Source organism: Delphinus delphis, chromosome 4 (genome assembly GCF_949987515.2).
Source record: "Delphinus delphis chromosome 4, mDelDel1.2, whole genome shotgun sequence".
Taxonomy (NCBI): domain Eukaryota; kingdom Metazoa; phylum Chordata; class Mammalia; order Artiodactyla; family Delphinidae; genus Delphinus; species Delphinus delphis.
The window spans coordinates 113,494,028-113,519,975 of record NC_082686.1 but is presented as its reverse complement, the minus strand read 5'-3'; the positions used below and the strand labels follow the sequence as shown (position 1 = coordinate 113,519,975).

At 39.8% G+C, this 25,948-nt stretch overlaps 1 protein-coding gene across 1 annotated transcript in view; it reads right to left on the bottom strand.

Annotated features, from left to right (window-relative positions):
- PCCB (propionyl-CoA carboxylase subunit beta) overlaps positions 1-25,948 on the bottom strand; it is a 92,096-nt gene that overhangs the window by 4,236 nt on the left and 61,912 nt on the right. The window contains exon 11 of the mRNA XM_060011308.1: positions 228-335. Within this exon, the coding sequence (XP_059867291.1) occupies positions 228-335 (108 nt within the window). The remainder of the gene's footprint in view (positions 1-227; positions 336-25,948) is intronic.

The following is a 25,948-nucleotide window of genomic DNA, read 5'->3' as shown; positions in this document are numbered from 1 at the left end:
AAGAGTTACTGGATACCCACAGAATCCTCAGGAGGTCGGCCTCTGCTCTCAGCTGGGAGGTCTTCCCCCTCCCCAAAGGGCCACCCCTCACACAGCCGCACCATCCAGACACCCAGAATATGGAGACGTCACAAATCCTGAGGGAATTTTGTAAGATCTCCAAATAAAGTGGGTGCCTCGCTGGGCAAAACCGCCTCTCCTGGCCCCCACCTCTGTCAATGACTCACCGGGGAGAAAGCCAGGGACATCCACAAACGTGATGAGTGGAATATTGAACGCGTCACAGAATCGGACAAAACGAGCCCCTTTCACGGATGAATTAATGTCCAAGCATCCTAGAAAAAGATCATCCAGGCTGAGCTTCTGGGCAATTCCCAGTCCCACCCACACTGGGAATGTGCCCCCAGCAACCATGCAGAGCTGGTTACTAAGGAGGCACCAAAGTTACCTCCTCAGAAAACGGCTAAGGGGATCCTCACACTCCAGGAAAAACTGGGAAGACAGGAGAACCCACCTGACACTGGTCAGAGGGCCAAGGAGTGGTGCCGCCCCTGAGGGACCGGCAGCAAAGCCCAGGGCAGGCAGCCAGTCTCAGCCTCGTAACCTGAAGGGCTGCTTGCTGCCACCTGATGCACAGCCTGCCTCGCCCCTGCAGCCAGTCGTGGGAGGTGACATCCAGGGGCTGGTCTTAGAGAGTCCCTGTACTGGCTTCACCAGCTATAGCCACGTGTCAGGTTAATTACTTCACTTTCTGAGCCTGAGATTTGCCACCTGAAAGGCAGGGGTGTTATCCCCCTCCTACCACAGCTGTAAGGATTACAGGAGATGGTATCTGTGAAAGGGCACAGAATGAGAGCTCAGTTACTAGTAAACCCTCTCCTACCACACTTTGCAAAGTATTTTATGAAGCCAGCATTAAATACCAAAACAAGAAAAGGACATTACAAGAAAATGCAGACCAAAATCCCTCATGAACATAGATACAAACAGTCCTAAGATATTACCAAATCAATTCCAGCATTAAATAAAAACACTGGTGCATCATGACCAAGTGCAGTTATATCCAGGAATTCGGACTTGATTTAATGTGTGAAAAGCAATGAAATTATTAAAGGAGAACAACCATATGGTCACTTCAGTAGATATAAACATCTGAGAAAATCCAACATTCACAATTAAAAACTAGCAGTAAACTAGGAGTACAATTGAACTTCCATTAGCTGATAAAGAATATCTACAAAAAAACTTATATACTCATGGATTAGAAGAATAAATCAATCCCCAAACTGATCTATACCAGTGCTGCCTGAAAGAGCTTTCTATGATGATGAAAATGTTCTCTGGCTCTGCTATTTGTCGACATAGTAGCCACTAGCCACATGTGGCTACCGAATACTTGAAACATGACTAGTAAAAGTGAGAGGCTAAGTTCCTAATTGTATTTAATTTTAATTACTTATACTATTTTAATTATTTTAGATTTAAAGTTTAATAGCAAGTATAGTGGAGAAATCTGTATTTTTCAAGCAATTCCTATCAAAATCATAGGAATTTCTGATAAGCAGATTCTAAGATTCACATGGTTAATACAAAGGAGACAGAATGGTCAAAACGGTATTTTCTTTTTTAAAATATCAGTATAGGAAGACTTATACTAACTGACTTGAAGACTCACAAAAGCAGGGTTTCTCCGTCTTGGTATTATCAACAATTTGGACAGGATAATTCTTTGCTGTGGGTGTTTGACCTCTGCACGTAGGATGTAGAGCAGCATCTCTGGCCTGCACCCACTAGATGCCAGTAGCACACCCCTCCAACCCTCATCCCCACTGTGACAACCAAAAGTGTTTCCAATACTGCCACATGTTCCCAGGATATTGAAACTGTCCCTGGTGAGAACCACCAAGAACTACAAAGCTACAGTAATCAAGACAGTATGGCAGAGGCATAGAGGTAGGCAAAAACAGCAATGAAACAGGATAGATCGTGAAGAAACAGGCCCACACAACTGATTTTAGACCAGGCACCAAAACAATTCAGTGTGGAAAGTAAGTCTTGTTAACTAATGGTGATGGAACAATTAAATATCTGTATGGAAAAAAACGGAAGTAGACTCCTGTTTCACTCTATACTCTATACACAAAAGTTAGCCCAAAATGGATTGTAGATCTTAACATAACCCACAACTACAAAGCTCCTAGAAGATGATGTGGACCATCTTTGAAACTTTGTAGTAGGCAAAGATTTCCTGGACAGGACACAAAAAGTTCTAATCAGAAGTAAAAACACTGATAAATGGGACTTTACCAAGTTTTTAAAATAACGTGAATCAAAAGACACCATTAATTAAATGAATAAACAAGTCACAGACCAGGAAAAAAATATTTAAAATACACATATCTGGCAAAGGATTCACATCCAGAATATATAAAGAACCCTACAAATCAATAATAAAAAGACAACTCAAAAAATAATAGCAATAGGCAAAACTTCCCTCTTGCCTAATGCATTTTCTGAGATGATAGAAATGTTCCATATCTTATTTTGAATGGTGAATACAAAGTTGTATTAACTGCCAAAACCCATCCCAATGAACATGTAATTTACTGTGCCTCAATTGTAACTCAATAGAAGAAAAATCTATGTTAATGACTTGAAATAAAGAATGTGAGTGATGAGTCCTGGGATGAAGACAATTCTAAATTAAGAAACCACAAGAAGTACAAAGAGGCCAGAATAAAAATCAAAATGAAGAAAAATACAAGCAATGACAACCAAAACAAGATAAAATCGTTGGGGAAATGAACACAGTCAGAAATGGAAAACCTGTGGCCCTGAGCTGCCAAGAGTGGGCCCCAGGTCTACTCAGATGATGGCCTCATCATCTTAGGCCCTAGTCCAGGCCTGACAGAGCACCTGGCACCCAGAGAGCCCAATGAGCCCTGGCTAATTCCTACAAGGAAGAAATGAGAACCAGTGTCAAGGGGGAGGAGGAGTGGGTGAGGGAAGGATCGGGATTTTGGGATTAGCAGGTGCAAGCTAGTATATACAGGCTGGATAAACAACAAGGTCCTAGGGTACAGCACAGGGAATATATACGTATATGTATTCTTTTCCATTATGGTTTATCACAGGATACTGAATACAGTTCCCTGAATACAGGGAACTGTATTCAGTATCCTGTGATAAACCATAATGGAAAAGAATACATATACGTATAACTGAGTCACTTTGCTGTACAGCAGAAATTAACACAACACTGTAAATCAACTATACTTCAATAAAAAAGAAAAATAAATGAGAACCAGAAAAGAGGCCTCCTCTGTGAGCCTCTAAAGCTGCCTTTTTTGACACCCCATAAACATCACAAAGAATTACTGAGTCAAGAAGAAGGGAAGCTGAGGAACCACAATGGAACCAGGTATTCAGACTCCAGCCAGGGCTAGGGCAGGCCCCTGGGATAGACATTCTAAGTATTTGTAGATAAAGTTTCCACAATGAGCCAAGCAGTTTCTTAACAAGTGAGCTTGTCAAAGTGCACCTGTACTGGAGGGCGCCAGAACCTGCAGACATAGTCACGGGACAAGAAGTATCTCTGAGCAGACACAGAAGATCATGTGAAGTCCACACCAGGGACAGACACAGCAAAGAGGAGGAACTAAAGAGATAAGTGAACATCCGAGAACTTACTGTAGGAACAAAATGCATTTTCAGTATGTGTAAATTCCTAACTTTAAACACTATTTCTAGACAACAAAATGGTGGAATAGGCAGCTCCAAGCTCCTGTCTGCAAACAGAAACATCAAAACACATGCAGAAACTGTCAGAACCAACTTTGTCAAAACTCTGGAACAGGCAAAATGTACAACTAAGTAAAAGCTGAATCAGGAAAAAAGCAACTTAGAAACTGTAGGAAAGCTCTGTGGCGTTTTGAATTACACGTGCCCCACACTCTTCCCTGGTTCTAGAGGAAGCAAAGAAGACCTGAGGCACAAATCACCATGTAGGTCTGTTCTGCCTTGTCTGGGGGCTACCTGAAAGATGGATGCAAGCCTTTCATCACTTCACCTAACTCAGAACTCACTCAGGCCAGAAAAGTGGCAGGCATCGCTCACTGTAAGGCAAAAGAACCACCTATAGACATCTGGGGTGAAAGATTATGGTTGACATTTCCTAAGGCCTGGGAGGAATAAAACAGGGAGAGAGGGGGTTTGGGGGGGGGGAATTAGGGCATTCAAGATCACCTGTGTATACAAGGGACTTCAGAAAGACGCAGACGTGCCTAGAGCCAGATGCATGTTCAGAAAAGACCTGAGAAGGGAAATTAGAAAATACTTTGAACGGATCAGTGGAACGGAATAGAGAGCCCAGAAACAAACCCACATACCTAGGGACAATTAATCTTCGACAAAGAAGGCAAGAATATACAATGGGAAAAGACAGTCCTTCAGCAAGTGGCGTTAAGAAAGTTGTACAGCCACATATAAATCAATGAAGTTAGAACACACCCTCACACCATACATAAAAATAAACTCAAAATGGCTTAAAGACATAAATATACGACAAGACACCATAAATGTCCAAGAAGAGAACATAGGCAAAACATTCTCTGACATAAATTGTACCAATGTTTTCTTAGGTCAGTCTCCCAGGGCAACAGAAACAAAAGCAAAAATAAAAAATGGGACCTAATCAAGCTTATAAGCTTTCACACAGCAAAGGAACCATAAACAAAATGAAAAGACAACCTACAGACTGGGAGAAAATATCTGCGAATGATGCAACCAACAAGGGCTTAATTTCCAAAACATACAAAGAGCTACAATTCACTAACAACAACAACAAAAAAAAACCCAATTGAAAAATGGGCAGAAGACCTAAATAGACATTTCTCCAAAGAAGACATACAGATGGCCAATAGGCACATGAATAGATGCTCATCATTGCTAATTATAAGAGAAATGCAAATCAAAACTATAATGAGGCACCACCTCACATGAGTCAGAATGGCCATCATTAAAAAGTCTACAAGTAATAAATGCTGGAGAGGGTTTGGAGAAAAGGGAATCCTGCTACACAGGTGGTTGCCATATGACGCAGCAATCCTACTCCTGGGCATATACCCAGACAAAACTATAATTCAAAAAGATGCATGCACCCCTATGTTCACAGAAGCACTATGTACAATAGTCAAGACATGGAAACAACCTAAATGTCCATCGACAGACGAATGGATAAAGATGATGTGGTATATATATAATGGAATATTATTCGGTCACTAAAAAGAATGAAATAATGCCATGTGCAGCAACATGGATGGACCCAGAGATGATCATACTAAGTGAATTAAGTCAGGCAGAGAAAGACAAATACCATATGATATCACTTACATGTGGAATCTAAAATATGACACAAATGAACTTGTCTACAAAACAGAAACAGACTCACAGATATAGAAAACACACTTGTGGTTGCCAAGCGTGGGTGGGGGAGGATTGGGAGTTTGGGATTCACAAACTATTATATAGAGAATGGATAAACAACAAGGTCCTGCCATACAGCACAGGGAACTAACAATATATTCAATATCCTGTGATAAACCAGAATGGAAAAGAAGATGAAAAAGAATATATACGTGTATAACTGAGTCACTTTGCTGTACAGCAGAAATTAACACAACATTGTAAATCAACTATACTTCAATAAAAAAATTTTAAAAAAGAAAATACCTTGAGATGAATTAAAAGGAAAACATAACATTACAAAAGACCTGAGAAGACCTTAGGCTTTAACCTTGGGCTGATACCTAAACTCAGTTTAAGTCTGGCTACATGTTGAAGGACAGCCTCAGTACAAAGCCAATTTGCAAAGACTAGGAGAGATGTTTTCTTATTTGTCTGTTTTGGCACCTGGTGTTCAAGGTAATCTCTGTTAAAACAATAGCTGGACACAAGCTTAGGAAAACAACAAGGAATATAGCCTCTGCAAAAACAGTTGGGAAAAGTCACTAGAAAAATGGACTACTACAGCACTGAACAATCAAAAAAACCTCAAACTCTGGAAAAAGGGGAGAATATGATTTTCAGAGTTATCGCATTATAATGTTCAAATGTTCAGTTTCCAACAAATAGCAAAGCATACAAAGCAACAGGAATGTACAGCCATTCAAATGAGCAAAATAAATTAAAAGAATCCACCCCACAGAAGCCCAGACAATAAACTTACTAAACAAAGATTTTAAATCAACTGTCTTAAATATGCTCAAGGAAGTAAAGGAAAACATGAAGAACTAAAAAACTCAGGAAAAAAAAAGTATGAACAAAATGAGAATATCAATAAAGAGAAATTATAAAGAGGAACCAAACAGAAATTCCATGGCTGAAAAGTACAATAACTGAAATGAAAAGTTCACTACAGGGGTTCAACAACAGACCTGAGTAGACAAGAAGGATAAGGAAACTTGAAGGTAAGAAAACTTAAACAATCCAGTCTGAGGAACAGAAAGAAAAGAAAAAATGAAGTGAATAGAGACTAAGGGACCTATGGAATATCATCAAGAGAACTGACATACACCGCATGGCAGTACCAGAGGAAGAGAGACAGAGAAAGGGGCAGAGAGATTATTTGAAGAAAGAATGTCCAAAAACTTCTCAATTTTGGCACAAGACGTGAAGCTACAAATTCAAGAAACTCTAAGTAGGATAAACTCATGCACACCCATACCGAGACACATTATAGTCAAATTATTGAAAGACAAAGACAGAATCTTGAAAGTAGCAAGAGAGAAGTGACTCATCATACACAAAGAATCTTCAGGGCTTCCCCGGTGGCGCAGTGGTTGAGAATCCGCCTGCCAATGCAGGGGACACGGGTTCGATCCCTGACCCGGGAAGATCCCACATGCCACAGAGCAACTAAGCTCATGTGCCACAACTACTGAGCCTGTGCTCTAGAGCCCGTGAGCCACAACTACTGAGCCTGCGTGCTGCAACTACTGAAGCCCGTGAGCCTAGAGCCCGTGCTCCACAATGAGGGAAGCCTCTGCAATGAGAAGCCCATGCACCACAAAGAAGAGTAGCCCCCGCTCACCGCAACTAGAAAAAGCCCGCGTGCAGCAACAAAGACCCAACACTGCCAAAAATAAATAAATAAATAAATAAAAAATTTTTTTAAAAAAGAATCTTCAATAAGATTACCAAATGGGATACATATTTAAAGTGCTGAAAGTTCTATTTTTTATGGTAGTTCTATTTTTAGTGTTTTGAGAAACCTCCACACCATCTTGCAGAGTGGCTGCACCAATCTACATTCCCACCAACAGTGTACAGGGTTCCCTTTTCTCCACATCCTTGCCAACATTTGTTATTTGTGTTCTTTTTTGATGATAGTCATTCTGACAGGTGTGATGTGATATCTCATTGTGGTTTTGATTTGCATTTCCCTGATGATTAGCAAGATTGAACATCTTTTCATGTGCCTATTGGTTATATGCATTTCCTCTTTGGAAAAATGTCTATTCAGTTCTTCTGCCACAGTAATTCCACTCCTAGGAATATATTCAAAACACCCAAAAACATTAATTTGAAAAAATACATGCACCCCAATGTTCATAGCAGCATTATTTATAATTGCCAAGATATGTAAGCAACCTAAGTGTCCATCAACAGATGAACGGATACAGAAGTGGTGTATATATACAATGGAATACCACTCAGACATAAGAAGAACAAAATTTTGCCATTTGCAGCAATATGGATGGACTTGGAAGGCATTATGCTAACTGAAATACAGTAAGTCCCCTACATACAAACGAGTTCCGTTCAAGTGTGGTCGTAAGTCCAATTTGTTCGTTAAGTCCAGAAAAGTTAGCCTAGGTACCCAACTAACACTATGAGCTATATAGTAATTGTGGTAATAGGTTTATAATACTTTTCACACAAATAATACATAAAAAACAACAAACACAAAAACTAAAGAAAACATCTTTAATCTTACGGTACAGTACCTTGAAAAGCACAGTAGTACAGTACAACAGCTGGCATACAGGGGCTGGCATCGAGTGAACAGGCAAGAAGAGTTGCTGACTGGAGGAGGGAGAGGAGGTGGGAGATGGTAGAGCTGAAGGATCGTCAGCAATAGGAGACGGAGGGCAAGCTGCAATTTCACTCACGTCTGACATTGATGGCACAGGTTCTGGTTCCTCGCTGGATTCAATTCTATCTACCTTCTTGAAAAAACGATCCAGTGATGTCTGGGTAGTAGCTCTTTTTTTCTCGTGATAGATGACACAGTAGCACTGGATTGCATTCTGCATGGCTGCTGCAACCTTTGTGTACCATTCTACGTTTGGGTCCTGTGCCTCAAAAACTAACAGTGCCTCCTCAAATAAAGAATATCCCCTTGCCATTTCCTACCTCGTGAATCTCTTAGGTTCTTCAGTTACTTGTTCTTCTTGTCTCTCTTCATCATTTCTCTGGGCCTCCAATTCCATCAGGTCTTCATTAGTAAGCTCCCATGTTGCATAGCAAGGAGTCAGTGAAGTCATCCTCTTGCAGATCTAGCTCCAGCTTCTCGCTGAGGGTCACCAAGTTGCTGAAGACCTCTTTAGACTCCTCATCCACCTTCTCAAATCCATGAAAATTGTGAACAAACTGCGGACAAACGTTCTTCCAAACCCCATTCACAGTGATGGCCGTAACCTCATGCCAAGCAAAGTCAATGTTTTTTATGGCCTGTAGATGTTATAGTCCTTCCAAAACTGTCGCAAGTTTGTTCCTGATTCGTCACTCGCCTTTACTGCCTGATGAAAAGTGTGACATAAATAATATTTCTTGAAAGTCGCTATAACCCCTGGTCCATAGGTTGGATGAGTGACATAGTATTCGGTGGCAGATGCACTACAGGACATTGGAATGAAAGTTGTCTATGAATGGGGGATGGCCCAAAGCACTGTCGAGCAGCAAAAGAATGTTGAATGGGACACCCTTCTCCAAACAATATTTCTCCACGTCCGGGATAAAGTGGTGGAAAAACCAGTCCTGGAAAATGGCCTGTGTAACCAGGCTTTGGGGTTACTCTTCCACACAACAGGAAGCGAGCCTCTGGCTATGCTTTTAAGGGCTCCTGGATTCTCTAAATGATAAACTAAGAGAGGCTTCAGCTTCATATCACTGGAAGCATTGCCACCAAACAGCAGAGTTAGCTTATCCTTTGCTGCTTTGTAGGCTGGCATCAACTTTTCCTCCTTACCGATGTAACTTCGGTCTGGCATCCTCTTCCAGTACAATCCTGTCTCATCCACATTAAAAACCTGCTTGGGTGAATACATGCCTTCATCAATAATTTCCTGAAGCATTTCAGGAAATTCCTGGGCAGCTACCATATTGTGAAGGTTGGCTCTAGTCTTGAAGCAATGAAACCAGCCATGGCTGGCATTAAAAGATGCACCCTCTGATTCTTCACCGTGTTTCTTCGTCAAGTCTTCATAAAGGCTTTTAGCTTTCTCTTGAATCAGCATTAAGCTGAACAGGACTCGACACTGGTGCTGATCCTGCATCCACACACTGAGTTTCTCATCTCCTCCATCACTTTTCCACGCTTCTTCGATAGGATTGTTGACATCATCAGCACAGCAGACTTCATGTTTCATGATCCTGTCCTTGTTCTTTAGAATTGTGCCGATGGTTGAACAATTCATGTTATAAGAATGAGTGATGTCTACCATCTTTTTGCCTTGCTCCACTCTCTCAATTATTTTCATTTTTCTTTCCACTGTTATCGCTTGGCACTTCTTAGCAGTACCCACTACAACACCACTGCTTTTATGCTCACTTCCGGACATACTGGGCTTGAAATAAAGATACTGTACTACTGTACTCTATACCGTACCGTACAGTAAAGTACACAAAAGCACAACCACTTGTAGAGAATGCAAGCACGTGACAATGTACGCCACGCACGTGAACTAACTTACGTGATTAGACAGGCGAACACACGTTTGCATCTTTGAAAGTTCACAAATTGAAGATTCATATGTAAGGGACTTACTGTAAGTCAGAGAAAGACAAATACTGTATGGTATTACTTATATATGGAATTTAAAAAATACCACAAACTAGTGTATATAACAAAAAAGAAGTGGACTCACAGACATAGAGAACAAACTACAGGTTACCGGTGAGGAGCAATAAGGCGGGGGAGGGGCCATATAGGGGTAGGGGAGTAAAGGACACAAACTACTAGGCATAAAATAAGATACAAAGATATATGTATAACATGGGGAATATAGCCAATATTTTATAATAACTATAAATAGAGTATAACCTTTAAAAATTCTGATCATTATACTGTATACCTGTAACATATAATATTATACAGCAAGTATACTTCAATTAAAAAATTAAAAAACAAGATGCTTAAAGAATAAAACTCAACCAACAACTCTATACTTGGCAAACTGTCCTTCAAAAATGAGGGACAAATAAAGACATTCCTAGACAAACAAAAGCTGAGGAGTTCGTTACCACTAGGCCTGCCCTACAAGAAATGGTAAAGGGAGCCCATCATGTTGAAATAAAAAGGTAGTAGATAGTATCACAGAACTGTATGATGAAGTAAAAATCTCCAGTAAAGATAACTACATGGGGAAATATAAAAAGCCAGTATTATTGTTTTTTGGTTTGTAACACCACTTTTTTTTCTTTTTTTTTTAACATCTTTATTGGAGTATAATTGCTTTACAATGGTGTGCTAGTTTCTGCTTTATAACAAAGTGAATCAGTTATACATATACATATGTTCCCATATCACTTCCCTCTTGCGTCTCCCTCCCTCCCACCCTCCCTATCACACCCCCACTAGCTAGTCACAAACCACCTAGCTGATTTACGTAAGCTACGCGGCTACTTCCCACTAGCTATCCATTTTACGTTTGGTAGTGTATATGGGTCGATGTCACTTTGTCGCAGCTTACCCTTCCCCCTCCCCATATCCTCAAGTCCATTCTCTAGTAGGTCTGTGTCTTTATTCCCATCTTACCCCTAGGTTCTTCATGAACTTTTTTTTCCTTAGATTCCAAATTTATGTGTTAGCAACGGTATTTGTTTTTCTCTTTCTGATTTACTTCACCCTGTATGACAGACTCTATAGGTCCATCCACCTCACTACAAATAACTCAATTGCATTTCTTTTTATGGCTGAGTAATATTCCATTGTATATATGTGCCTCATCTTCTTTATCCATTCATCTGTTGATGGACACTGAGGTTGCTTCCATGTCCTGGCTATTGTAAATAGAGCTGCAATGAATATTTTGGTACATGACTCTTTTTGAATTATGGTTTTCTCAGGGTATATGCCCAATAGTGGGATTGCTGGGTCATATGGTAGTTCTATTTTTAGTTTTTTAAGGAACCTCCATACTGTTCTCCATAGTGGCTGATTCAATTTACATTCCCACCAACAGTGCAAAAGTGTTCCCTTTTATCCACATCCTCTCCAGCATTTACTGTTTCTAGATTTTTTGATGATGGCCATTCTGACCGGTGTGAGATGATATCTCATTGTAGTTTTGATTTGCATTTCTCTAATGATTTAATGATGTTGAGCACTCATTCACGTGTTTGTTGGCAATCTGTATATCTTCTTTGGAGAAATGTCTATTTAGGTCTTCTGCCCATTTTTGGATTGGGTTGTTTGTTTTGTTGTTATTGAGCTGCATGAGCTGCTTGTAACTTTTGGAGATTAATCCTTTGTCAGTTGCTTCGTTTGCAAATATTTTCTCCCATTCTGAGGGTTGTCTTTAGGTCTTGTTTATGGTTTCCTTTGCTGTGCAAAAGCTTTGAAGTTTCATTAGGTCCCATTTGTTTATTCCCGTTTTTATTTCCAATTCTCTAGGAGGTGGGTCAAAAAGGATCTTGCTGTGATTTATGTCATAGAGTGTTCTGCCTATGTTCTCTTCTAAGAGTTTGATAGTGTCTGGCCTTACATTTAGGTCTCTAATCCATTTTGAGTTTATTTTTGTGTATGGTGTTAGGGAGTGTTCTAATTTCATACTTTTACATGTACCTGTCCAGTTTTCCCAGCACCACTTATTGAAGAGGCTATCTTTTCTTCACTATATATTCCTGCCTCCTTTATCAAAGATAAGGTGACGATGTGTGCATCGGTTTATCCCTGGACTTTCTATCCTGTTCCATTGATCTATATTTCTGTTTTTGTGCCAGGATCATACTGTTTTGATTACTGTAGCTTTGTAGTATAGTCTAAAGTCAGGGAGCCTGATTCCTCCAGCTCCATTTTTCGTTCTCAAGATTGCTTTGGCTATTCAGGGTCTTCTGTGTTTCCATACAAATTGTGAAATTTTTTATTCTACTTCTGTGAAAAATGCCATTGGTAGTTTGATAGGGATTGCATTGAACCTGTAGATTGCTTTGGGTAGTAGAGTCATTTTCACAATGTTGATTCTTCCAATCCAAGAACATGGTATATCTCTCCATCTATTTGTATCATCTATAATTTCTTTCATCAGTGTCTTATAATTTTCTGCATACAGCTCTTTTGTCACCTTAGGTAGGTTTATTCCTACATATTTTATTCTTTTTGTTGCAATGGTAAATGCGAGTGTTTTCTTAATTTCACTTTAGAATTTTTCATCACTAGTGTATAAGAATGCCAGAGATTTCTGTGCATTAATATTGTATCCTGCTACTTTACCAAATTCACTGATTAGCTCTAATAATTTTCTGGTAGCATCTTTAGGATTCTCTATGTAGAGTATCATGTCATCTGCAAACAGTAACAGCTTTACTTCTTCTTTTCCGATTTGGATTCCTTTTATTTCTTTTTCTTGTCTGATTGCTGTGGCTAAAACTTCCAAAACTATGTTGAATAAAAGTGGTGAGAGTGGGCAACCTTGTCTTCTTCCTAATCTTAATAGGAATGGTTTCTGCTTTTCACCACTGAGGACAATGTTGGCTCTGGGTTTGTCATATATGGCCTTTATTATGTTGAGGAAAGTTCCCTCTATGGCTACTTTCTGCAGAGTTTTTATCATAAATGGCTGTTGAATTTTGTCAAAAGCTTTCTCTGCTACTATTGAGATGATCATATGGTTTTTCTCCTTAAATTTGTTAATATGGTGTATCACGTTGATTAATTTGCATATATTGAAGAATCCTTGCATTCCTGGAATAAACCCCACTTGATCATTGTGTATGATCCTTTTAATGTGCTGTTGGATTCTGTTTGCTAGTATTTTGTTGAGGATTTTTGCATCTATGTTCATCAGTGATATTGGCCTGTAGTTTTCTTTCTTTGTGACATCTTTGTCTGGTTTTGGTATCAGGGTGATGGTGGCCTCGTAGAATGAGTTTGGGAGTGTTCCTCCCTCTGCTATATTTTGGAAGAGTTTGAGAAGGATAGGTGTTAGCTCTTCTCTAAATGTTTGATAGAATTCGCCTGTGAAGCCATCTGGTCCTGGGCTTTTGTTTGTTGGAAGATTTTTAATCACAGTTTCCATTTCAGTGCTTGTGATTGGCCTGTTCATATTTTCTATTTCTTCCTGGTTCAGTCTACGCAGGTTGTGCATTTCTAAGAATTTGTCCATTTCTTCCAGGTTGTCCATTTTATTGGCATAGTGTTGTTTGTAGTAATCTCTCATGATCTTTTGTATTTCTGCAGTGAGTTGTTACTTCTCCTTTTTCATTTCTAATTCTATTGATTTGAGTCTTCTCCCTTTTTTTCTTGAGGAGTCTGGCTAATGGTTTATCAATTTTGTTTATCTTCTCAAAGAATCAGCTTTTAGTTTTACTGATCTTTGCTATCGTTTCCTTCATTTCTTTTTCATTTATTTCTCATCTGATCTTTATGATTTCTTTCCTTCTGCTAACCATGGGGTTATTTTTGTTATTCTTTCTCTAATCGCTTTAGGTGCAAGGTTAGGTTGTTTATTTGAGATGTTTTTTGTTTCTTAAGGTAGGATTGTGTTGCTATAAACTTCCCTCTTAGAACTGCTTTTGCTGCATCCCAAGGTTCTGGGTCATCGTCTCTCCACTGTCATTTGTTTCTACATATTTTTTGATTTCCTCCTTGTTTTCTTCAGTGATCACTTCGTTATTAAGTAGTGTATTGCTTAGCCTCCATGTGTTTGTATCTTTTACAGATCTTTTCCTGTAATTGATATCTAGTCTCATAGCATTGTGGTCGGAAAAGATACTTGATATGATTTCAATTTTCTTAAATTTACCAAGGCTAGTTTTGTGACCCAAGATATGATCTATCCTGGAGAATGCTCAATGAGCACTTGAGAAAAATGTGTATTCTGTTGTTTTTGGATGGAATGTCCTATAAATATCAATTAAGTCCATCTTGTTTAATGTATCATTTAAAGCTTGTGTTTCCTTATTTATTTTCATTTTGGATGATCTGTTCATTGCTGAAAGTGCGGTGTTAAAGTCCCCTACTATGACTGTGTTACTGTCGATTTCCCCTTTTATGACTGTTAGCATTTGCCTTATGTATTGTGGTGTTCTTATGCTGGCTTCATATATATTTACAATTGTCATATCTTCTTCTTGGATTGATCCCTTGATCATTATATAGTGTCCTTCTTTGTCTCTTGTAATAGTCTTTATTTTAAAGTCTATTTTGTCTGATATGAGAATTGCTACTCCAGGTTTCTTCTGATTTCCACTTGCATGGAATATCTTTTTCCATCCCCTCACTTTCAGTCTGTATGTGTCCCTAGGTCTGAATTGGGTCTCTTGTATACAGCATATATACGGGTTTTGTTTTGTATCCATTCAGCCAGTCTGAGTCTTTTGGTGGGAGCATTAAACCATTTACATTTAAGGTAATTATCAATATGTATGTTCCTATTCCCATTTTCTTAATTGTTTTGGGTTTATTATTGTAGGTCTTTTCCTTCTCTTGTGTTTCTTGCCTACAGAAGTTCCTTTAGTATTTGTTGTAAAATTGGTTTGGTGGCGCTGAACTCTCTCAGCTTTTCCTTGTCGGTAAAGGTTTTAATTTCTCCATCAAATCTGAATGAGATCCTTGCTGGGTAGAGTAATCTTGGTTGTAGGTTTTTCTCCTTCACCACTTTAAATATGTCCTGCCACTCCTTTATGGCTTGCAGAGTTTCTGCTGAAAGATCAGCTGTTAACCTTATGGGGATTTCCTTGTGTGTTATTTGCTGCTTTTCCCTTGCTGCTTTTAATATGTTTTTTTTCTATTTAATTTTTGATAGTTGATTAATATGTGTCTTGGCGTGTTTTTCCTTGGATTTATCCTGTATGGGACTCTCTGTGCTTCCTGGACTTGATTAACTATTTCCTTTCCCATATTAGGGAAGTTTTCAACTATAATCTCGTCAAATATTTTCTCAGTCCCTTTCTTTTGCTCTTCTTCTTCTGGAACCCCTATAATTCGAATGTTGGTGCGTTTAATGTCCCAGAGGTCTCTGAGACTGTCCTCAGTTCTTTTCATTCTTTTTTCTTTATTCTGCTCTGCAGTAGTTACTTCCACTATTTATCTTCCAGGTCACCTATCCGTTCTTCTGCCTCAGTTATCCTGCTACTGATCCCTTCTAGAATATTTTTAATTTCATTTATTGTGTTGTTCATCATTGGTTGTTTCCACTTTAGTTCTTCTAGGTCCTTGTTAAATGTTTCTTGCATTTTCTCTATTCTATTTCCAAGATTTTGGATCATCTTCATCATTATTCTGAATTCTTTTTCAGGTAGATTGCCTATTTCCTCTTCATTTGTTAGGTCTGGTGGGTTTTTATCTTCCTCCTTCATCTGCTGTGTGTTTTTCTGTGTTTTCATTTTGCTTATCTTACTGTGTTTGGGGTCTCCTTTTCGCAGGCTGCAGGTTCGTAGTTCCTATTGTTTTTGGTGTCTGTCCCCAGTGGCTAAGGTTGGTTCAGTGGGTTGTGTAGGTTTCCTGGTGGAGGGGACTGCTGCCTGTGTTCTGGTGGATGAGGCTGGATCTTGTCTTTCTGGTGGGCAGGTCCACGTCTGGTGGTGTGTTTTGGGGTGTCTGTGGACTTACTATGATTTTAGGCAGCCTCTCTGCTAATGGATGGGACTGTGTTCCTGTCTTGCTAGTTGTTTGGCATAGGGTGTCCAGCACTGTAGCTTGCTGGTCGTTGAGTGAAGCTGGGTGTTGGTCTTGAGATGGAGATCTCCTGGAGATTTTCACCATTTGGCATTATGTGGAGCTGGGAGGTCTCTTGTGGACCAGTGTCCTGAAGTTGGCTCTCCCACCTCAGTGGCACAACCCTGACGCCTGGCTGGAGCACCAAGAGACTGTCCTCCACACGGCTCAGAATAAAAGGGAGAAAAAAAAGAAAGAAAGGAAGGAGGGAGGGAGGGAGGGAGGGAGGGAGGGAGGGAGGGAAGGGAGGAAGGAAGAAAGAAAGAAAGAAAGAAAGAAAGAAAGAAAGAAAGAAAGAAAGAAAGAAAGAAAGAAAGAAAGAAAGAAAGAAAAGAAAGAAGATAAAATAAAGTAAGATAAAATAAAGTTATTAAAATAATAAATAATTAAGAAAAAAATTTTTTAAAGTAAAAAAAGAAAAACAGATGGACAGAACCCTTGGACAAATGGTGAAAGCAAAGCTATACAGACAAAATCTCACACAGAAGCATACACATACACACTCACAAAAAGAGGAAAAGGGGAAAAAATAATAAATCTAGCTCCCAAAGTTCACCTCCTCAATTTGGGATGATTTGTTGTCTATTCAGGTATTCACAGATGCAGGGTACATCAAGTTGATTGTCGAGCTTTAATCCGCTGCTTCTGAGGCTGCTGGGAGAAATTTCCCTTTCTCTTCTTTGTTCGCACAGCTCCCAGGGCTCAGCTTTGGATTTGGCCCCGCCTCTGCATGTAGGTCGCCTGAGGGCGTCTGTTCTTCACTCAGACAGGACAGGGTTAAAGAAGCCGCTGATTCGACGGCTCTGGCTCACTTAGGCTGGGGGGAGGGAGGGGTACGGAGTGCGGACCAAGCCTGCGGCGGCAGAGGCCTGCGTGACGTTGCACCAGCCTGAGGCGCGCCATGCTTTCTCCCGGGGAAGTTGTCCCTGGATCACGGGACCCTGGCAGTGGCGGGCTGCACAGGCTCTGGGAAAGGGAGGTGGGGATAGTGACCTGTGCTTGCACACAGGCTTCTTGGTGGCTGCAGCAGCAGCCTTAGCATCTCATGCCCGTCTCTGGTGTCTGCACTGATAGCTGCGGCACGCGCCCATCTCTGGAGCTCCTTTAAGCAGCGCTCTTAATCCCCTCTCCTCGTGCACCAGGAAACAAAGAGACAAGAAAAAGTCTCTTGTTTCTTTGGCAGCTCAAGACTTTTCCCAGACTCCCTCCTGACTAGCCGTGGCACTAACCCCTTCAGATCTAAGCTCTGAAGCCTGAGCCTCAGCTCCCAGCCCCAGCCCATCCCGGCGGGTGAGCAGACAAGCCTCTTGGGCTGGTGAGTGCTGGTCAGCACCGATCCTCTGTGCGGGAATCTCTCCACTTTGCCCTCCGCACCCCTGTTGCTGTGCTCTTCTCCGTGGCTCTGAAGCTTCCCCCCTCCGCCACCCGCAGTCTCTGCCCGCAAAGGGGCTTCTACTGTGTGGAAACCTTTCCTCCTTCACAGCTCCCTCCCACTGGTGCAGGTCCCATCCCTATTCTTTTGTCTCTGTTTTTTCTTTTTTCTTTTGCCCTACCCAGGTACGTGGGCAGTTTCTTGCCTTTTGGGAGGTCTGAGGTCTTCTGCCAGCATTCAGTGGGTGTTCTATAGGAGCAGTTCCACGTGTAGATGTATTTCTGATGCATCTGTGGGGAGGAAGGTGATCTCCGCGTCCTATTCTTCCGCCATCTTCTCCTATCTCCTGTAACACCACTTTTTATTTCTTACGTGATTTAAAAAACAAATGCAGGGAATTCCCTGGTGGTCCAGTGGTTAGGACTCCATGCTGTCACTTGTCACTGACAGGGCCTGGGTTCAGTCCCTGGTTGGGAAACTAAGATCCTGCAAGCTGTGTGGCATGGCCACATATCAATAGATCTAGAAAAGCATTCACAAAATCCAACACCTACTCATGATAAAAACTCTCAGCAAACTAGAAATACAGGGGAACTTTCTCAGCTTCATAAAGAACATCTACAAAAACCTATAGCTAACATCATACGTAATGGTGAAAAACCAGAAGCTTTCCCACTAAGATCAGGTATAATGCAAGAATGTGCCCTCTCACCACTCCTTTTCAAAACCATACTGGAAGTCCTCGCTAATACAATGGAACAAGGAAAGGAAATATATAAAAGGCATACAGATTGGGAAGGAAGAAATCAAACTTTCTTTGTTTACAGATGACATGACTGTCTATGTAGAAAATCCTAAAGAACAAAAGTACTGCTGAAGCTAATAATTATAGCAAAGCTGCAGGACACAAAGTGAATTTATTAAAGTCAATCACTTTCCTGTATACCAGCAATGAATTTGAAACTAACAATAGAATACCGTTTACATTAGTGCACCCCCACCCCCCCAAAAAAATACATAGGCATAAATCTAACAAAACAAGATCTATATGAGGAAAATTACAAAACTCTGATGAACAAAATAAAAAAGCTAAGTAAGTAGAGATATTCCATGTTCATGGATAGAAATACTCAATATCATCCAGGGGTATGGTATTGGTGAAACAAATCAATGGAACAGAATAAAGAGCCCAGATAGACCTACATAATATAAATAGACCTACATAAATAGACCTACATAAATATAATCAACTGATCTTTGACAAAGGACCAAAAGTAATACAATGGAAGAAAAACAGTCTTTTTAACAAATGATGCTGGAACTACTAGACATCCACATCCAAAAAAATTGATGTAGACAAACCTTATACCTTTAACAAAAATTAACTCAAAATGGATCCAGAGACCTAAATGTAAAACACAAAACTATAAAACTCATAGAAGATAACATGGGAGAATACATAGGTGACCTTGGAAATAGCAGCAACGTTTTAGATACACTACTTTCAAAGGCATGATCTATGAAAGAAATAATTGGTAAGCTGGTCTTCACTAAAATTAAAAACTTCTCCTCTGTGAAAGACACTGTCTAGAGAATGAGAAGACAACCACTGACTGGAAGAAAGTATCTGCAAAACACACAATCTGATAAAGGATTGCTATCTAACATATACAAAGAACTCTCAAAACTTGTGAAAGAATTTCAATCTAAAATAGAACTGGAGGATGTAATTGGAAAATCTCACACAGTGCCCTCAGGAAGACAAAAACTTAAGGACTAAGAAACTGATTTCCTTTAAAGGCCTGATTTACAGAACACTGATAGTGCCAAAATTTTCTCAGATGACAGGGGGTTGATCAGGGGTTATCTCATATCAACCTTGGGAAGTTTCATGAATGGGAGATGATCCAGGTCAGGATGGACTCACCAAGTGGGCTGAATTGAGTTTTGTTTCTGTGACTCGACTGATTTTATCTGCTCAGGAAGTTTTCAAGGCTGGTCTCCATTTGTTGTTTATTTTAACTGACTCTAACTGGACTCTCCCCTCTTTACATTTCCTGTCCATAAATACAACCTGCCCCAAACCCTCAATGGACTCACCTGTAGCTTGCTACGGTTTGCTTGTCCTAAATTACAGTTCCTCTGCTATTCCTGAATAAACTCATCTTTTTGAGTTTACCTCTTTGTTTAGGTCAAACAAACGCAACAATAAGAAAACGACCCAATTAAAAACTGGCCAAAGACCTGAATAGATACCTCACCAAAGAAAACACAGACAGGGCAAATAAGCATATGAAAAGATGCTCCACATCATACGTCACCAGGGAAATGCAAATTAAAGTGAGATACCACTACACACATCACAATAGCCAAAATGCAGAACACTGAGAACACCAAAAGCTGACAAGGATGTGGAGCAATAGGAAGTCTCCTTCACTGCTGGTGGGGATGCAAATTAGTACAGCCACTCTGGAAGACAGTTTGGCAGTTTCTTACGAACTAAACACACTCTTACCATTTAAGCCAGCAATCATGCTCCTCGGTATTTACCCAGATGAGTTGAAAACTTACATCCACATAAAAACCTGCACACGAATGTTTTTAGCGGCTTTATTAATAACTGCCAAAACTTAAAAGTAGCCAGGATGTCTTTCAGTAGGTGAATGGATAAATGAACTGTGATATATCCGGACAATGTAATATTAACACTAAAAAGAAATCAGCTATCAAGCCGTGAAAAGACACAGAGGAAACGTGAATCATAGAGTATGTGGCCTTCTCAGACCAGCTTCCTCCATATAACTAACTGGAAGAGGCTAATCTGAAAAAGCTACATACTGTATGATTCCAACTATATGACATTTTGGAAAAGGAAAACTATGGAAACAGTAGAAGGATGAGTGGTTGCCAGGGGTTTATCAGGCTATCAGGGTTAGGGGGAAGGGAGTGATGAATAGGTGGAGCACAGAGGATTTTTAGGGCAAGTGAAACTATTTTATATGATGCTGCAAATGGTGGATACATATCATTACACATTTATCCAAACCTACAGAATATCCAACGCCAAGAGTCAACCCTATAGTAAACCATGGACTTGTAATGATGTGTCAATGTACATTCCATAATTGTAACAGACATAGTGCTCTGGTTCAGAATACTGATAGTGGGGTAGGCTGTACATGTGTGAAAACAGAGTATATATGGGAATGCTCTGTTGTTTCCACTCAATTTTACTGTGAAGCTAAAAGAAGCTCTAAAAAATAAAGTTTATTTAAAAAAAAAAGATTAGACACCATAACCAAATGGGATATATCCCAGGAATGCAAAAGTGGTTCAATATACAAAAAAATCAATCAGTATAATACAACACATTAATAGAACAAAGGACAAAAGCTACATGATCAACTCAATCAACATAGAAAAGGCATTTGGCAAAATCTATCACCTGTCATGATAAAACACTCAGAAAACTACAAATAGAAGGAAATTTCCCCAACACGACATAGACCATATATGAAAAACCCACAGCTTACATCATATTCTATAGTGAAACACAAAGTTCTCTCCCTAAGATCAGGAACAAGACAAGGATACCCAATGGCACTATTGCTATTCAACACTGTTGCAAGTTCCAGCCAGAGCAATTAGACAAGAAAAATAATAATAAAAGGCATCTAAATTGGAGAAGAAGAAGTAAAACTATCTTTATATGCATTAAATATGATCCTATATGTAGAAAATTCCAGAGAATCTACAAGAAAGCTACTAAAGCTAATAAATTCAGCAAAGTTGCAGGTTACAAGATCAGCAAACAAAAAGCAGTTGCATAGTTGTCTTTCTATAAACCGATAATGAACAATCCAAAAAAGAAATTGAGAAAGGAATTCCATTTACAATAGCAACTAAAAGAATAAAACAGGAATAAATTTAACCAAGACGTTAAAGACCTGTGCAGTGAAAATTACAAAACACTGCTGAAGAAATAAATGAAGACCAAAATAAATGGAAAGGGGACATCACTTTTGGCGCAGTGGTTAAGAATCTGCCTAACAATGCAGAGGACGTGAGTTTGATCCCTGGGCTGGGAAGATCCCACATGCCACGGAGCAACTAAGCCTGTGCACCATGACTACTGAGTCTGTGCTCTAAAGCCTGCAAGCCACAACTACTGAGCCCACGAACCGCAACTACTGAAGCCTGCACACTCTGGGACCTGCATGTCGTAACTACTGAGCCCACGTGCTGCAACTACTGAAGCCCACGCACCTACAGCCCATGCTCAGCAACAAGAGAAGCCACTGCAATAAGAAGACTACGCACTGCAACAGAGAGTAGCCCCCGCTCATCACAACTAGAGAAAGCCCACGTGTAGCAATGAAGACCCAACACAGCCAAAAATTTAAAATAAATAAATAATAAATGGAAAGACATCCTGTGTTCATGAGTTAGAAAACTTTACATTGTTAAAATGTCAATACTTCATAAAGTGATCAGCAGATTCAATGCAATCACTACCAAAATTCCAACAACCTTTTCTGCAGAAATGGAAAGGCCAACAGTCAAATCCATATGGAATTGCAAGGGTCCCAAAAAAGCCAAAATAATCTGAAGAGGAAGAACATGAGAAGACTCACACTTCCCAATATTAAAACTTACTACAAACCTACAGTAATCAAAACAGTGCGATACTAGAACATGGATAGACTTGCAGACCAAAGGAATAGTATTGAGACCCCAGAAATAAACTCATATATCTACAGCCCACTGATGTCTGACAAAAATGCCAAGTCCATTCAAAAGGGAAAGAATAGTCTATTCAACAAATGGTGCTGGGATTACTGAATTTCCGCATGCAAAAGAATGAAGCTCTCTACAAATGCTAATGCATATATATGGAATATTAAAAAAAATGGTACTGATGAACCTAATTGCAGGGCAGGAATAAAGATATAGAGAATGGACTTGAAGACACAGGGTGGGAGGGGGAAGCTGGGGTGAAGTGAGAGTATCATCAACATATATACACTACCAAATGTAAAATAATTAGCTAGTGGGAAGCAGCAGCATAGCACAGGGAGATCAGCTCGGTGCTTTGCGATGACCTAGAGGGGTGGGATAGCAAGGGTGGGAGGGAGGCTCAGAGGGAGGGCATATGGGGATATAAGTATGCATATGGCTGATTCACTTTGGTGTACAACAGAAACTAACACAGTATCGTGAACCAATTATACTCCAATAAAGATCTATTAAAAAAAAAGAATGGGGCTTCCCTGGTGGCGCAGTGGTTGAGAGTTCACCTGCCGATGCAGGGACGTGGGTTCGCGCCCCGGTCCGGGAGGATCCCACATGCCGCAGAGCGGCTGGGCCCATGGGCCATGGCCGCTGGGCCTGAGCGTCTGGAGCCTGTGCTCCGCAACGGGAGAGACCACAGCGGTGAGAGGTCTGCATACTGCCAAAAAAAAAAAAAAAAAGAAGAAGAATGAAGCTGAACCCCTAACTTACGCTATATGTAAAAATTAACTCAAAACTGATCAAACCTAAATGTGAAAACTAAAAGCATAAAACTCCTAAAAGAAAACATAAGGGAAAAGCTCTATGACATTGGATTTGCAAATAAGTTCTTATATATGACTCCAAAAGCACAAGCAACCAAAAACAAAGAGAGAGAGAAAGAGAATTAGACTTCATCAAATTTTATAACTTTTGTATATCAAATAACGTTATCTAGAAAGTGTAAAGAAAACCTAAAGAATGGAAGAAAATATTTGCAAATCATTTATCTGATAAGGGTTTAATATCCAGAGTATACAAAGAATGCTTGTAACTCAACAACAACAAAAAAACTCTAAGTAATCAAAAAATGGGCAAAGGACTTGAATAGACATTTCTCCAAAGATATGCAAATAGCCAATAAGCCTAAGAAAAGATGCTCAACATCCCTAATCATTAGGGAAATATAAATGAAAACCACAATGGGATAATACATCACACCCATGAGGACTGGCTATTATCAAAATATACCAGAAAATAACAAGTGTTGATGAGTATGCAGAAATTGGAACCCTGTCCATTGCTAAGGAGAATGTAAAACAGTGCAGCCACTGTGGAAAACAGTGTGATGTTTCCCCAAAAAAGTAATCCTAAAATTACCATATTACTCAGTAATTCCACAACTAGGTGTATACCCAAAAGAACTGAAAACAGGGTTTCAAACAAATACTTGTTCACCAATGTTCACTGTGACATTATTCACAATAGCAAAAAGGTGGAAACAACCCAAGTGTCCATCAACAGATAAATGATTAAACAAAATGCAGTTATACACATGCAATGGAATATTATATAGACATGAAAAATTAAAATGAAGTTCTGATACATGCTACAATATGAATGGATCTTGAAAACATTATGCTAAGTAAAACAAGCCAGACACAAAGGAACAAATATTGTATGATTCTACTTATATGGCATATCTAGAATAGGTAAATTCACAGAGAGTAGATTAAGATTACCAAGGGTGGGAGGTAGGATGGAAATGAATTGTCTGTTTGGGATGATTTGAAATTTGGGGGGGGAAAGTTAGTGGTAATAGGTTCACACATTGTGAATGTAATTGATGCCACTGCACTGTACCCTTAAAAATGGTTAAAATAATATCAAAAAAACAAACAACCCAATCAAAAAATGGGCAGAAGACCTAAACAGACATTTCTCCAAAGAAGACATACAGATGACCAACAGGAACATGAAAAGATGCTCAACATCACTAATTATTAGAGAAATGCAAATCAAAACTACAATGAGGCAACATTTCACACCAGTCAGAATGGCCATCATCAAAAAGTCTACAAATAATAAATGCTGAAGAGGGTGTGGAGAAAAGGGAACCCTCTTGCACTGTTGGTGGGAATGTAAGTTGGTGCAGCCACTGTTGAAAACACTATGGAGGCTCCTAAGAAAACTAAAAATACAGCTACCATATGATCCAGCAACCCCACTCCTGGGTACATATACAGAAAAGACAAAAACTCTAATTCAAAAAGATACATGCACACCAATGTTCATAACAGCACCATTTACAATGCCAAGATATGGAAGCAACCTAAGTGTCCATCGATGGATGGATAAAGAAGATATGGTGTATATACACACACACACACACACACACACACACACACACACACACACACACACAAAATGGAATATTACTCACCCATAAAAAAGAATGAAATATTGCCATCTGAAGCAATGTGGATGGACCTAGAGATTATCATACTGAGTGAAGTAAGTCAGACAAAGAAAGACTAATATTATATGTTATCACTTATATGTGGAATCTAAAAAATAATACAAATGAACTTATTTACAAAATAAAAACAGATTCACAGACATAAAAAACAAACTTATGGTTACCAAAGAGGAAAGATGAGGGGGTGAGGGATAAATTAGGAGTATGGGAATAACAGATACACACCACTATATACAAAATAAAGGATTTATTGTACAGCACAGGGAACTATATTCAATATCTTGTAATACTCTATAATGGAAAAGAATCTGAAGAAGTTACATATGTACATATATATATATATATACACACACACATATGGCTGAATCACTTTGCTATACACCTGAAACTAACACTATATTGCAAATCAACCATAGTTTCGTAACAAAAAAAAAAGGTCAAAATGGCAAATTTTATGTTATATATATTTTACCACAATAAAAAACACTTTTACAAACCTTTTTCTAAAGACAAGGAGAAACTGTCACAGCAGAAATAAAAGATGAGGCTAGGTCAAAAAGGGAGGGTGTATGCGTCCCACACAGGGATTCAAAGGAAACCTAAGAAGGAAAATAGTAAGGAGGGAAGCACTATCCAGAGACCCCAACCCCACCCAGAGCACAACCATGGAAGAGTCTCCACACCCTGGCTGTTACTCAAGTCTGACCATCTCACCAGAAAGCTGTGGGGTACAGACACAGCAAGATGCTGTTAACTTGTCATGGATCAGGGACTTCCCTGGTGGTGCACTGGTTAAGAATCTGCCTGCCAATGCAGGTGACATGGGTTCAAGCCCTGGTCCGGGAAAATCCCACATGCCACAGAGCAACTAAGCACTTGCGCCACAACTACTGAGCCCGCATGCCACAACTACTGAAGCCCACACGCCTAGAGCCCATGCTCCACAACAAGAGAAGCCACCAAAATGAGAAGCCCACGCACCATAACAAAGAGTAGCCCCTGCTCGCTGCAACTAGAGAAAGCCTGTGTGCAGCAACGAAGATCCAACGCAGCCAAATTAATTAATTATTTATTTTTAAAAGCGTATATAACTTGTCACGGACCAACTGTTCTCCTGGCACCATCAAAGGCACTAGAGAGAAAACTGTGAATAAGACACTAACACCCC